The 14,387-nt window shown below is 48.6% G+C and overlaps 6 protein-coding genes across 6 annotated transcripts; all 6 read left to right on the top strand.

Annotated features, from left to right (window-relative positions):
• Positions 1–1,216: 1,216 nt before the first annotated feature.
• On the top strand, positions 1,217–2,673 carry P174DRAFT_454369 (putative ribosomal small subunit assembly protein). Its single transcript, XM_024829232.1, has 2 exons — positions 1,217–2,229; positions 2,285–2,673. The coding sequence occupies exons 1-2, from the start codon at positions 1,321–1,323 to the stop codon at positions 2,291–2,293; spliced, it is 918 nt and encodes a 305-aa protein (XP_024678898.1). The 5' UTR covers positions 1,217–1,320; the 3' UTR covers positions 2,294–2,673.
• A 289-nt stretch (positions 2,674–2,962) lies between these two features.
• Positions 2,963–4,554, top strand: P174DRAFT_395802 (general transcription factor IIH subunit TFB6 family). The gene is made up of 2 exons (XM_024823704.1): positions 2,963–3,565; positions 3,621–4,554. The coding sequence occupies exons 1-2, from the start codon at positions 3,232–3,234 to the stop codon at positions 4,115–4,117; spliced, it is 831 nt and encodes a 276-aa protein (XP_024678897.1). The 5' UTR covers positions 2,963–3,231; the 3' UTR covers positions 4,118–4,554.
• A 1,842-nt stretch (positions 4,555–6,396) lies between these two features.
• P174DRAFT_434690 (uncharacterized protein) lies at positions 6,397–7,664 on the top strand (the record flags this gene model as incomplete). Its single annotated transcript, XM_024825889.1, has 5 exons — positions 6,397–6,583; positions 6,695–6,808; positions 7,012–7,163; positions 7,266–7,296; positions 7,519–7,664. 5 exons carry the CDS (start codon positions 6,397–6,399, stop codon positions 7,662–7,664), a joined length of 630 nt encoding a protein of 209 aa, XP_024678896.1.
• A 1,747-nt stretch (positions 7,665–9,411) lies between these two features.
• Positions 9,412–11,025, top strand: P174DRAFT_515426 (RNA-binding domain-containing protein; the record flags this gene model as incomplete). Its single annotated transcript, XM_024832184.1, has 6 exons — positions 9,412–9,578; positions 9,692–9,796; positions 9,853–9,874; positions 9,958–9,995; positions 10,047–10,781; positions 10,860–11,025. The coding sequence occupies 5 exons, from the start codon at positions 9,412–9,414 to the stop codon at positions 10,777–10,779; spliced, it is 1,065 nt and encodes a 354-aa protein (XP_024678895.1). The 3' UTR covers positions 10,780–10,781; positions 10,860–11,025.
• On the top strand, positions 10,899–11,440 carry P174DRAFT_293856 (uncharacterized protein). The gene has a single exon (XM_024821603.1). The coding sequence runs from the start codon at positions 11,017–11,019 to the stop codon at positions 11,302–11,304; it is 288 nt and encodes a 95-aa protein (XP_024678894.1). The 5' UTR covers positions 10,899–11,016; the 3' UTR covers positions 11,305–11,440.
• An 857-nt stretch (positions 11,441–12,297) lies between these two features.
• Positions 12,298–14,361, top strand: P174DRAFT_515425 (uncharacterized protein; the record flags this gene model as incomplete). Its single annotated transcript, XM_024832183.1, has 5 exons — positions 12,298–12,394; positions 12,427–12,694; positions 13,041–13,144; positions 13,194–13,704; positions 13,728–14,361. The coding sequence occupies 5 exons, from the start codon at positions 12,298–12,300 to the stop codon at positions 14,359–14,361; spliced, it is 1,614 nt and encodes a 537-aa protein (XP_024678893.1).
• Between the last annotated feature and the right edge of the window lie 26 nt (positions 14,362–14,387).

Genomic DNA, 14,387 nt, shown 5'->3' with positions numbered 1-14,387 from the left:
CAAGCAGTTTGATTCGATTCTCGGAGGGTGAGTTACCAGGATCGTAGCGGACATGCACTTGTCTGACTTCTCCCTAGCGGTTTCCAGAGCATGAGTATCGGTGAAGTCTTTGGAGAATTCCGTTGCGGTAAAACACAACTGTCTCACACAATGTCCGTCGTCGCCCAGCTTCCTAAGGAGATGGGTGGTGCAGATGGCAAGGTCGCTTATATCGACACTGAAGGCACCTTCAGACCAGAGCGCATTGCTCAGATCGCAGAGAGATTTGGCGTCGATCCCGATTCTGCTCAGGAAAACATTGCTTACGCTCGAGCTCTGAACAGCGAGCATCAGCTGGAACTACTCAATACTCTGAGCAGAGAATTCGCTGGAGGCGAGTACAGATTGTTAATAATTGACAGTATCATGAACTGCTTCCGAGTGGATTACTGCGGACGAGGAGAACTTGCGGACCGTCAGCAAAAGCTGAACCAGTTCTTGATGAGACTTGCACATATGGCTGAAGGTTTGTAGCTGCCAATATCCTTCACGATACTTTACAGAACTAACTCAAATTTCTCTCTCAGAGTTCAACGTCTGTGTCTTGATGGTAGGTTTACTTCCTCTTTGCGGCGAACCAAGTCTCACATCAATCTGTAGACAAACCAAGTCCAAAGCGACCCAGGCGCCAGTGCTCTATTTGCGGGAGCTGATGGCCGTAAGCCCGTTGGTGGTCATGTCCTTGCGCATGCATCCACGACCAGAGTCCTCCTTCGCAAGGGTCGTGGTGAAGAACGAGTGGCGAAGATACAGGACTCTCCAGGTTTGTCTCCTTCCAACGCTTTCAAAAGAACTGGTCTGATCGTCTAAAGACTGCCCTGAGCGAGAGGCAACCTATGTGATTACCAACGGTGGTATCAATGATCCAGACAAGGTCTAAAATCTGAGTGGTGTGTCTCCATGCATAGAAGAAAAGAGCATACGATTACAATATGGGATATCGCTCCGGAGGGCCGCAAGTGAGATGGAAGGCTGCAGCTTGTTAAAAGTATTGTTGATTTCGGGAGTTTTAAGGAAAGCCGTGTATGAGATGGGATGTTAGATCGTTAGGCGATGTCCTAGATATATTTGTTTGAGTGGATCTACCATGTGCAATACCTATGTAGTTATGGGTTGTCGATCCTGCGTGGTACTCCGCCTAGTCTCCGCCTTCCCGAAATTATTCAAATAATTTTCCGCTAGAGCAAAACTTCTCAGTAACCAAAAAGAAGGTATTTCTTCGCCGCGCAAATATTTCATTCGTAGCGACAGCCGGTCGCACATATTCCTCAGACTGCCAAAATGAAGAAGCAGTCTCTTGAGATAGCGGGTTACGCAATCCTCCCTGTTCAACTCCCCGAAACACGAGCGTTTCCAAAGCCTGCAACACATTACCTCTACCTCCGGCCTCACGAACCTCGCATTCCGGACGCCGATTCTCCCCGTTCTCTTTTCGTCGTCAATGTGCCGATAGACACAACCGAGCTACATCTGCGCCACCTGTTCGGTACGCAGCTCTCCGCGGGTCGAGTCGAAAAAGTTCATTTCGAGGGAGTCCCGACAAAGAAAGGTTCCGTGTCCATTACACAGGGAAGCGTCTCGAAAAGCAGGAAGCGAAAGAGGGTTACGACAGACGAACTGCAGGACCAACTCGACGACATTTCGTTACCATCAACATGGGACAGGGAATTGCAGAAGAGCGGTGCTCACGCCGTTGTGGTCTTCGCGGACAAGTCGAGCATGGAAGCCAGTCTGAAAGCTGCGACCAAAGCCGCGAAGAAGGGCGCCAAGATCGTTTGGGGTGAAGGCATCGAGGATAGATTACCTGTGCTGGGACTCCAGCGGTATCTCAACCATTGTCAGGCCAGCTACCCGAATCGGGCTGACCTGCTTCGCACGGTGAACGACTTCATGACTGTGTTTACGCAGGTTGCGGAGGCCCGTAAGCGTGAGGAGACTCGCAGGGCTCAGGAGCCGGACGAGGATGGATTCATTACTGTCACGAGTGGGCCGAAGCTTACGTCTATTGCGCATGAAGAAGAGGCTCGGGCACTTGTTGAGAAGCAGAAGAAGAAGCAGGAGGGTCTGGAGGACTTCTACCGGTTCCAGTCGCGTGAGAAGAGGAAGGAGAGGCAGAACCAGTTGCTGAAGAGGTTTGATGAGGACCGGAAGAAATTGGAAGAAATGAAGAGACGCAAGGGGAAGATTAGGGTGAGTCATTTCCCTCACTCGCATTCAGGTACCTTTTTTACTGACTACTCTACAGCCTGAGTGATGTCCCTTGTTCAATATGTTCGACAAAGTATCTCGTTTAGCATGGCGTTTAGGATGGTTAGGCCCAAAAAAGTTTTTTATTTTAAAAGATAGAGAGGGTAAAGGATTGAAGGTTATTGAGTTCATGTGGGTCAACCTTTCCATATTCTTTCATCCCGTTTGACCCCATTCAATGATGAGCACGCTGGGGCCAGAGTAGCAAGACTCATTTCGATGTCATGCAATGCCTTCAAAAACCAGCGATAAATGAAATCTTCTCACCTCTGAAGAATGGTGCCATTTCACCAAATTGCGCTTGTTCCTCAGCACACCCATCGCAGTGGCTAACATAATTTATCGAAATAGATCTATACAACTCGAGGCTTTTCTGGTAAACATTAGATACCTTAGGACGTTTGAGAAGAAATACAACGCGGATCTTTAGATCCGTTATGCCGGCGATTGTTGAAGATTATTTCGTACTGGACTGCTTCATCCTTGCTCATATACGAGCCTTAATATAGATACTATCCACTCTTGTTTCGATAGCAAGCAGCTTGGTCCCTGTCGTCGTTCTCATCCATGTAGACAGAGGTACATGGTAAGCCAGCCACATGGGAGTGCGCACAGACCAGTTGACCATAAAGGCTTGGCAATGACATCTTCAACCCAACATCATATGACCGATCAAGACGTCTGAAGCATTGTCGCCAGTTACATACTGTCGCTTAGGAGCTACGGACTATCCAATTGAACGAAGATAATGAGAGTGGCGTATCGTATTTCTGGTTGACTCATACGTCGTGGTTGAACGAAATATCAGTCCCAAGGAACAAGGATATATATTGAAGCGTACACCTTGAGCCTACCATCGTTCAGATTTACAGCATCCAATATAAACTATCGGCGAGTCTTGGAGTGTTATTATAGCCTCCTATTGTCTCCATCACATCACCATCAATGGCATCAACCGCAACCGATGGCCCTGGGGCCGGGGGCTTCATGCAGCCATCTATTCCATCACCTGCACCGTCATCTATGTCAAGCTCAACAGCAACTCCGGTGCTCCCAAAGCCAAGGTCACATCCACTCAAGGCAGGGTCGATGAAAGAGACGACCGTCATCAATCATATTGACACACAACTCTTGAAAATCAGTCGGCGGCACGCCAAGAAGTTCAGCAGCACATACGACGACCAGTCACAGCAGGACCCGGAAAGAGGCTACGAGAGCTTCCAGGAAGTAGCGAAGGATATCGAAGGGCTCATTGATGTTCTCTGGGTTAGCGGAACACGTATGTTTTTGCCGAAATGATCGACTAAAACGAGGTCTTACTGACGATTTCTCAGCATCGCTGCAAATACCGTACATGATATCTCTGGCGGTGTTGGTCAACTCGTATCTCCCGGACTTTCCGTTCATGCCCAAGCCGACTTTCCGCCTGTTGAGGAAGTTGGACTCGGTCTTTGCTTCTCTGCTGCTTGGGGAAGATGTTGAGTCCGGGGCTCCGCTGTCTGGGTTTGAGAATAACCCGAACCTCATCTCTATGACGGAGAAGGTGCGGATTAAGAGTATTGCAGAGACATGTCGGGTTGCTGTTGTGGAAGCCAAGGAGAATGACAAGTCCAAAGCAGGGGGGGAGGACGACGACGAGAACTCGAGTGATGATGAAGATGAGGATGAGGATGGCGTTTATGGTACGGAAGAATACGAAAGCATTGGGAGATGGGAGATGGAAACTGCCAAGGTCTACGAGAGGACGATTGATCTGCTCGGGGATGAATTGGGGAAAGCGGGCGAGTTCTGCGACAGTAATTTTGCAGCTGGTGAGTCGAAAGAACCGTAGGTGAATTGCACTCTCTTTTCTACACAGAATTCAAATTTAGTAGACTCTGTCTGGGGTCTTCTGGCGCTGTGAGCTCTTGGTTGGATAGTATACAGTTCGTTTTTGGCAATGGTCTCAGTTTGAATCTGATAAGCTACGCTAAACAACGCTCGCAATCGACTCTAGCCGGCGCGGTCCTCTTTCTTCCGTGTCTTAGCTCCGTCGCTACCGCTGTTCTCCCATGATTCGAGGAAAACACGTACCAAACACTTGATTGAGCCAGCCGTGTCAGCAACGAAAAGACTCTTCTAGGAGAGTGGACAAGACAATCCCCACTTTGTGAACACAGCGAGATTTGAGCGTTTCAGTATGGTTGGTTGAGAAAGAGCACAACGCACTTCTATAAACCGTCTCGAAGCATTCTAAATGTTATGAGAGTATATCTACTGTCCCTCAGGAAGGAATACTTGAGGTTGATATTTCACATCCCATCAGTATACTCTATCTTTCTGGTATCTTAGTTGGGTGGTGTCATGGCTGATTAAGTGTCGGCTCGTTGGGCAGCAATAGTAGTATCCGTTCCATGGTTCGATTATTACATTATAAATGTGCTTTGGAGGGATGGTCTGTCTGATGAAAGATGGCCCTGAGGAGCACGATGAGCTCGCACGAGTCTGAGTCGATAGTATGCAGACGTGTATATATTGTAAACAGAATCCTTGGAAGTTGTGATCAGTTGGCAGGCTGTCCAAGAAGCAAACCTGAGGCAGCTAAACTATGACAATACATCCATGGACACCTTAGTAATGTTCCATGAGTACTTAGGTAGTTTGGTATGGATGGAACACATATCTAGGTTACGGGCAGACGCATCCAAGACCAGGTGGGCATTTGCATGAGTTGAGGGTCGAAATATCTGCAAGGGGCCTTGCATCCTGGGGTACGAGATTGGTATCCCACCCACCATCTACAGACCTAGTACAAGTTACTTGACGCAGATTGTGGCATTGGAAAAGGATGTTCAAGTTGAAAGGCAACTCTACACTCCATTTCTCCATGGAGAATGAAAGAATAAGCTAGGGTATGGCCATCCTCCGAACATCAATCTCAACCTTCCGGACGGAGGCATGCTCTCAGTTCAGTAGTGGTCGGTCAGTATGCAAGGACGACAATCCTAAAAGCAGGGATGTCAATGTGCATCCAACACAATATGAACGGAATTCGAAGCCGAACGCTGTGCTTGTGTGATGTCCCTTACTCATGCTTTAAGTGCTACTGCTACATGAGTTATTATCATGCTTGGTGCTCAAGCAAATGTCCATGAGGCCATCGCGTATGTTTCAAAGTCCTAAATTGACAGGTTGATCGCGTCGCGTACGCGTGCAACGCAGTAAGAATGGAGAAGACTTCTCGAATGTCAAAGAACCGAGTTATGACACGACACGGCTTAGGATTGATACCACAAATATCAATTGCGGAATACAGAGATGCAGGATTATGAATCCTTGTACTGGAAACTCACGAGGCTGAAGTTTGTTGAATCCAAAGAACGGCAATCTCTGCCTGTGATGGGCAGTCTGGCTGGACACGTACCTTACAGTGTTCAGAAGGCTAGGCCATACAAGGAAACCAGAACGCATACCGAAATTTTACTGTTCAAAGTAGCTTAACTAAGGAACGTCAGCCTGTAGTGTCCAGCCAATAAGACAATCATACCAAAGTCTAGTTATTTTATGGATATTGGTTGTCGGTGGAGTTCAGCTGGCTTCCTTTCCTTTCTTTTTCCATGTAAGCATGGACTTAAGAGAGTGTACAGTAAGTATCTCAAAGATATCTACTGTCAGGCCTCGTGGACAGGGCGCTGCCTGCTGAAGGCCGGCTTAGACTCTACTATGCCTCCGCCTCGTAGGAGGAACAATAGTGATCAATGGATTTACCTTGCTTCTTAATATATGTATTGACAGAAAGCCCCGGTGCTGTACACATAATCATGAAACCATTGACCATGGCTCTGGGGCATAAATGTGGGTCCTTTTTCAGCCTTCCAGACTTCAAAGACCTCATCACTCTCTCTTTGGGCATCGGCACTGTCCCGAAACTCATGGCCGAAAGAGTTTAGTAAGTGGCCACATTCCTTGTCCTCGAGGTCTTAGAGCCTAAAGATGTTCAACTTCAGCCGTGACTGGCTTGTACAGGAGCATAAGGATCTTTGACACTGATTGGTACGCTTCCAAGCTGAGTCCAGGGCACCTTTCCGCTTCTACACTGTAGGCGGAGTCAAGGAAATTTAATCCCAAGCCATGACTGGTGGTGGCTGCGAACGGTATCTAACCGATCTGCAAAATTTTCTCGAGTTCGCAACCAGTTTGAATGACCGAGACAGAGGCGGAGCCATAAAAACCAACGCTTATGACGATAAGGTCCATGGACGCGGATGGGACCTCGACGAGTCAGAGCGCAAGAACATGATGAAAAAGGCCCTTTGGGGTTCCTTAGCCCCAGACTGCATGTGCATCGGTTCAGATCCTTGCAGATTCTGTGCAGCAGCATTATTAATATTACCCTCAATCCTGACCAGCTTGTAATATTACCGTACAGATCTGGTTACAACTGGAAATGAAAGTAAGGTAAGGACGGATGTCTCAACTGTAGATGATATTCATCATCGTCGCTTGAACTTCATCGACAGCCTGGATGAACTACTCCAAGCCGGTAAGACGTCTTGAGTTCCGTAAGCCTTGAGCTTGAGAACTCAATCAGAAGAGTAAATAATACTCCTCAAGCTGGCCCTCTCCAGACTATATCGGTGATCTTAATACTACTAATGTACCTAACGGATGTTTTAGCAGCTCACCTGTCCCAAAGATTACTGGCCGAGGGTTGATCAGAGATATTGTGGAATGAACCATCACCAGAACTGTCCGTTGTGATTTGGTTATGTCCTCGTATCCCAAAGGATCATACTAGAAGAGGATTAGGCATCAAGATCAGAGCATCGCTAGATGAGGAGACAGGTGTAGGTGGTCTAAGTGAGGTACCTGATTTCGGTATGCGCTTTACATCATATGTAAGTGTTGTGGTAAATCCCGGTAAGGCCGCGATCCCACCATGAAATCCAGATCTGCAAAGTGCGCTAGACTAGGTACCTGCTACTGCTAGATACCTACAGGCTTACAGCCTAGGGCGGCAGGGCCCTAGAGGTAGGACTGTAGGAGGCTAGGACTATCCTGGGCAGGTATCTACATTATTACGCTTGAAAGCCTGAACGCCTGAGCCACGAACCCTGTCTATCTACGGTAGGCGTTGAGTGGTTAACAAAGACAAAGACGAGGAGGTCTAGGTTGCAAAGCTACTACTAGGAAAATAGCATCGTAATTTAGGATGATTTTTTTTTTTTTTTTTTTTTTATAATTATTTTCTAGTTCTGTCAAGTTTTGAAAGAAAGAGAGGAAGAAAAATTCGGCAAAATGCTGTCCCACACCTGGCATTATTGGTACTGAGAGATGATGCGCCCCTCATCTCTTTCCAATTTCCTCCAGACAGCCCGTTCTGGTGTTCAAACCTGTAAGGTAGGGTATTAATAAGGTATTACCTTACTAACTATACCTAATTATTATTCTTTGAATCTTGTTTTTGTTTGTTCGTTCGTCTAAGTAAGCTATTCTTTGCTTCTACTCTTCGGGTCTGCCCTACCTGCCTGCGTTAGGTTGGTTGGTTGGTTGGTTGTAATTATTATCTCCAGGAATTCTTCCCATTTTTTCCCTCTTCTTTTCCCTCTTCTCCCCTCCTTCATCGTCTGAAGAAGAATATCTGACTCTTCTACCCCTCCTCTTCTCTTTTCTTCGTAATCCCTCTCCTTCCTTCTCCTGTTTCTTGTTCTTGTCGGAAAAGACGGAGTCGGTTTTCGGATAGTTCTGTTACCTCTTCTTGTGCCTTTTTCACTTTTTTTCTTCACTTTTACTTCTCCACTTCGCCGGTCTTCGTCGTCCTTGGTGTCTCTCGTCTCGTCGTTAACGAGTAGTCTCGCCTTCGCGCCACGCCAATCGATCGCATATCTTATTTTCTTTTTTGCCTCTGCGAAAAGAAGTCAAGTTTAAAGGCGCTTCTATTTGATATACCTGGTAAGCCATATTGAGTTTTCTTTGCGCATTACGTCGCCCCGCACGGTCCCTATCGGCCCTCTTCCCTCCCGTATACCATCCCTACTGTTCAGAAGCGGTGGTGCACCTTGGAAGCTCAGGCTTTCTGCTCTGGGGTCTACATTCTTTCACGGCTCAATTCCTTTGCCGTCATTCTTGAATACTGCGCGGGAGTCGTGAGGTTCGTCTAAGAGTGTCCATTGGCGCTGCCCATCACCTGCGCAAAACCGATTGCTTTCTCGCCTTGACAGAGAGGATTCCGATACATGTCGGACAGTCGGACCAGCTCATAACGTCTTTCGGTCGTGTCTTCGACTTTGTGAAATATACAATACATTGTTATGGCTTTTGGTCCGATGGGAATCCCTCTGTCTGGACTGGCGGGGACGGTCGCAACCGGAGTGCACTTGAACCAACGTTGACGAAAGCGGCTGCAACCTGGCGGAGACACGCTACTTCACGCTTCACGCTTCACAATACTCGATCGGTTCTCTTTCGGTCGCTTCGCTTAGCAAATCAGCATTCCGACTTTTCCGTCACTTTTGGAGCTTCAGTCGCTGCAATTTTCATCTTGGCAATTAGTGAATCAGTGAAGAGCGCTAGTTGAGTCGAATAACAGGGATTCGTGCCTCAACATTGAATGACATGCTTTTTTGGGAATCGGTCGTTGGTATCTGCCTCACGCTATACCTCAACTTCAGTCACTCAGCGCTCGTTTCTCAAATTCTGCGATCTCCAGCCTCACTTTGAAGGCGCTCGTCAGATTCTTGGTCCAATCGCACTCCTGTTGTGATTTCTGAACCATTATCCATCATTGCCTCAATTCTATCTTGGCTTCTAAATCCTCATTTTACTAACCACCACTTGTGTATTCGTGACAGGGAGCCAATTAGTTTTCTTTCGAGTATAAACGAGCGTACGCTGTTCTCTCCTTAACGACTCCCAACGAATTTTCGCTTGAACGAGCCGTTTTCGGGATAGAAAGATTTCGTGCTTTGAACGTCAGTTTCGAGGTACGTAACCTCGCCGACGCGACCTTTCTGCCGCTTTCGCGCCGTCGCACCTTCATCACATTCGATGGAAGCTATTTACGCGTTTTTCGCTAATACTAATTACTATGTGTCCAGATAACATTAACGTGATTCCTATCTTTACGACCGTCGGAGTTTAGTCAACATGTCTTTCCAAAACTTTGACTCTTTCCAAAACCAGCACCCGTCAGCCGACGCTGCTGCTGCTGCCCCAGGCGCTCCGGCAACTGCGGATACCACCATGACCGGCCAGGCTGACCCTACCACTGGCTCTTTCCAAGGCCCTGCCCCGGCGAGCCCTCAGCTGCTCCTGTGGCTCAGCAGGGCGGTGAGGGAAAGACCACTCTTTGGTACGCTTGGCCTTGATCATCGCGCTCATGCGCATTTTCGGAAAGACGCGTTCTTTTTCGCTGACGGCCATTCAGGATGGGCGAGCTTGAGCCTTGGATCGACGAGAACTTCATCCGCAATCTGTGGTTCCAGATGGGCGAGCAGGTCAATGTCAAGATGATCCGTGACAAGTTTTCTGGGTGAGTTTATAGGAAACTTCTTACTCTTTTGAAGGCGATCCTAATGTTGGTAGTAGGAGCAATGCCGGATATTGCTTCGTCGACTTCGCTTCCCCTGCCGCTGCTGCCAAGGCCCTCTCTCTCAACGGGACCCCATGCCCAACACCAACCGCGTGTTCAAGCTGAACTGGGCCACTGGCGGCGGTCTTGCTGATAGAAGGTGAGTAATGTACAATGTGAATCTGGGTTTACCGGAGATTGACTTGTGCAGCCGTGACGACCGTGGTCCCGAGTACTCCATCTTTGTTGGTGATCTCGGCCCTGAAGTCAACGAATACGTCCTTGTTTCCCTGTTCCAAAACCGATTCCCGTCCTGCAAGTCCGCGAAGATCATGACCGACCCCATCAGCGGCATGTCTCGTGGCTATGGTTTCGTTCGCTTCTCCGACGAGAACGACCAGCAGCGTGCTTTGACCGAGATGCAGGGTGTCTACTGCGGCAACCGTCCCATGCGCATCTCCACCGCCACTCCCAAGAACAAGGGTCCTGGTGTTGTTCCCGGAGCCATGGGCATGCCTGGTCCCGCTGGCATGTACCCCCCAATGGGCGCTCCTCCCATGGGATTTTACGGTGCTCCTCAGCCTATGAACCAGTTCACTGACCCTAACAACACAACTGTTTTCGTCGGTGGACTCTCTGGTTATGTCACCGAGGATGAGCTCCGCTCTTTCTTCCAGGGATTCGGCGAGATCACTTACGTCAAGATCCCTCCTGGAAAGGGTTGCGGCTTCGTTCAGTTCGTTCAGCGCCACGCCGCGGAGATGGCCATCAATCAGATGCAGGGATACCCCATCGGTAACTCCCGTGTGCGTCTCAGCTGGGGTCGCTCTCAAAACAACTCCGGCCCCGCTGGCAGCCCTTACCGCCCTGCTCCTCCCCCGCCTCCGATGTACCCCTCTATGGGCATGCCCCAGCGCACCAGTACGGTGGTTTCGCGCCTATGAAGGTTGGTAGTCTCAATAATACTTCTGAAGCCCCTCGGTCATCTGATGAAGCTCAGTTTGATTAACGAAGACTTGTACAGTAAAAAGCGTTCGTTATTCTGAAGCACCTGCAGGAGTTTTGCGTCATTCCAACGATGGGTCTTTTGTGTCATAACACGTTTGCTATTTATTACTGCGAAGGCTCCCCTTTATAGCTCTTGATGGGCATTCTCTCCTGTGCTACTCGTTTGATCTCGTATGAGCGCTTTATTCACCGCAAGATTGAGCTCTTTCTATTTAAACCTATCTCAATGTTCTTCATCATGCCATTACCCCTTTCTTGACGTTTCTCTTGTTGTTCACCCACGCCCCAATGTCCCCTTCTATTCTCGTCATATTCGGCCCCTAGGTTACGTTGCTCATGTAACAGCAATTCAAATTGTTTATGCGCTTTCACCCTTGCCTTTTTTCGTCTTTCCTCATGTCTCCTATACTCTTCGGGCAGGCATTCTTGCGAAAAGTTCATCTCTCATGTCTTTCTCATGAAGCAATCAAGTCCAATCGTATTCCGCTATGAGGATTCTACGTCATGCTTTTTGCTAGACAGATGGCCTGTACAACACCCTTGTTTGCCCTCCTGTTTCTTCGATTTAGGTTTCATGGAAGATCAATTTTCCCACTCATTCGACTCTTTCTTTTGTGCGCGAGAGGTCTATTTTGACCATGAAACTGGATGCTTTCCACACAGGCTTTGTGAGAGAGGAGAGGCGGATTCTCATCAGTTCACCATCATAGCATTGTAGGCCTTACGGAGGATTCATCGTCTGTCAATCTTCGCGTGCCTATGAAGTTCGCTCGGTGGCTCAATTGCATCATTGTTAAAAGGTTTACGGCGGTCTGTTGCGACTGCGAGCAGTCTCTGGGCGTTCCGAGTATATGCAAGCGTTCGTAACTTTTCTGGTTCTTTGCAACTCTTGGAGAGGTCTTCTGTTGCTTCGATATCCATCCACGTCTGGCGTTTACTCTCCTACCGTTTGTCTGCCCTTCACGGATGATTCCCCCTTTATTGACTAGCTCGCTGAGTTTATGTGCCGCTGCCTCCTCATAAGTCCGAATAGCGAAATAGATAGCCTTCAATACGCTTATCGTCACTCTATCCCTCTCACTCTGCCTTATCACACAGTACCCGGCTTTCTCCTATACCATTTCTCATCGCAAGATATAGTGCGCAATTGTCTCGGCCCAGAGTGTCGTCGGCTGATCTCTTGTCACGCCCTCCTTCCGAGATAGGAAATCCCATTCCCAACTTGCTTATTAGAGCAGGAGCACCCATTGGTACCTAAATATCGCCTGATTTTGTCTTCACCTTCACGTCTTCCTCCATTGACTATCGTCTTCGAGGTCAGCTACTCAGGGCTTCTCGTTTCGTCCTTGGTCTGCACGTGCATGTGCTTTCATTTACTTCAGTATTCTCTACAAAACCCAGCTTCATGAGTCAGCTCTCATTCTTCCCGAGACTCGAAACCGCGTAGGTTCAGGATGCGATACGAGAACTGGGATGTGCTGCTCTTCCCTGAGAGCTCCAAGGTGCCGATTCAGGAGTTCAGGACACAATGTTTCGTTACCCAAGAGGAAGGTCGGTGCCAATTCAGCCAGCAAGTACGACAGCTCTCACTCATGCCACTACAGTGGAGACACCGTATATCAACAGTGCTGCCATCGTCAATCCAGGCTCTTACTTCATGCCGCGAGCTAGTTTAGTCCAACTGCCAGTCCTCACCACTTTCATCCCGAGTTTGCCTCAGAATACCCCGTTCCGAGTGTCTGTTCATAGCTGGGACAAACCTCGTCCCAGCCTTCTAATGGAGAGTTTGATGCAACCAGATGATGCCTTGCTCTTCGAGATCCGGATTTTCATTGATGGGTTATGTGTTTCGTAAGCCCATTCATTTGATACAACCCATCTGAGCTCAAGAAATGTGCTAAATTGATCTATAACGCGTGATAGAGGAAGTGTGTTCGGGCAGAGAACTAACTGGCCGCACATTATCGGTAACTTGGGCTTCTCATCCCCTATACACATTGCAAGATAACTAATTGCCTGTCCTTTCTATCCAGAGTTGAGTTCTCGTAGGAATCCCTTCCTCATCCTCTGTTGAGAGTACTCTGACAGGCTTTGAAGATGTTGATAAGAACGGAGATCAGGACTACCTTCGTTTCCCGGCTTTCCACCAAGATATTCTGGAACAAAGACACTGGGAAGCTGGAGACTTGCATGGCAGAATCAGAGTGGTTATAGCTGAAGGATTCGCTCGGCCAAATCGCAATCCTCCGTTCGAGAGAGTCAAGGATATAATTGCGTTTTCCTTCCAGCATGCGCCTCTGCGTAAGTTCTTTCTGAATGATCTCTCTTCCCTCGAACCCAGTGGTCTCAGCTGATCCCAGAGCAGAAGTCCTGGAGTGCTCCAACATTGCCTGGCCTAATTCTGGCATGTGGTCCCGTGGGCAGCGTGTCTTCAAATACAATGCTGGAAGCGTTATGAGCGGCGCAAAGCAAGAAGAGGACCTACATGCCCACTCGCCAACTCGACATGAGAATCGAAGCGTGGTAGCCAACAGCAACCGAGTCAGTAACCCAGCGTCGTATACAGCTTGGCCGTATAGGAATTATCCACCACCTCCCCCGCCTCAGTGGCAAAATAGCAACAGGGAAACAACGTGGACGTATCAACCTACTCAAGAACCTCTCATGGCGGACCCTTTCATCGATCCACACATCCTTGACCCCGCTGCACGCCATCGAGGGGCAAGACCGTCTTGGGAGGACGTGTGTATGCCTGATTATATTTCCAGTTCATCCAGCAGCCGCGCTATATCCAGCATGACCGGTATAAGCTACGAGCATAGCAAGCAACCAAGCATTGTTGCTCCTATTGATGAGGAAACGTATTCTCAACTTTTCGAGGGAGTCAGTCCCCAAAGCCTCTCGTCTGCACTTCTCAAACACCCAAGAATACGTCATCAGCATTACCTCCTGTTGCTTCTAAGCTTTCTGCTGCTGCCGAAGAGCGTTCATTGTCTTGTGTCAAGGCAGCAAGGCGCCCGTCGATTCTGAAGGAGCTTTCACAGCCAGGATCTAGAAGCGTATCTGGTTCCAGCGCCAAATCCAATCTCCCTGCCGAGGCATTGCTGGAAGCTACAGCAACTTGCAAACTGCACGTTAGTCCAACTACACAGATCAGGAGTAAGAAGGAGGGAATCTCTTCGGATAACAAAGAGAATGAGGCCTCTAGCGAGACACCACGCCGGGACAATGACAAAGTCGACCGTACACCTACCAAGCTCACCGTGCGCACAAGTGGAAATTTCGAGACACCCATCGAGTCCAGACGACGCCGTTCTACCACGAGTTCTGCTCGTGGAGGCGTGAGTCTCATCGCTGAAAAGGAGACGGTGCTCCTCAGTCCATCCAAGAACTTGCCCGTGGTCGAAGATCATGTCACCGTAGTTGAAGATCATGATCAACACGCAGGCTCTGGTGACTTTCTGGATGCCAAACTTCAGATTATCGACACCGCTGCCGATACAGTCGAGATTGACTAACTCGGACGATTCTCACAAGTATCAAT

The sequence above is a fragment of the Aspergillus novofumigatus genome (assembly GCF_002847465.1).
Source record: "Aspergillus novofumigatus IBT 16806 chromosome Unknown P174scaffold_8, whole genome shotgun sequence".
NCBI lineage: Eukaryota > Fungi > Ascomycota > Eurotiomycetes > Eurotiales > Aspergillaceae > Aspergillus > Aspergillus novofumigatus.
This window is presented reverse-complemented; position numbering and strand designations above follow the sequence as displayed.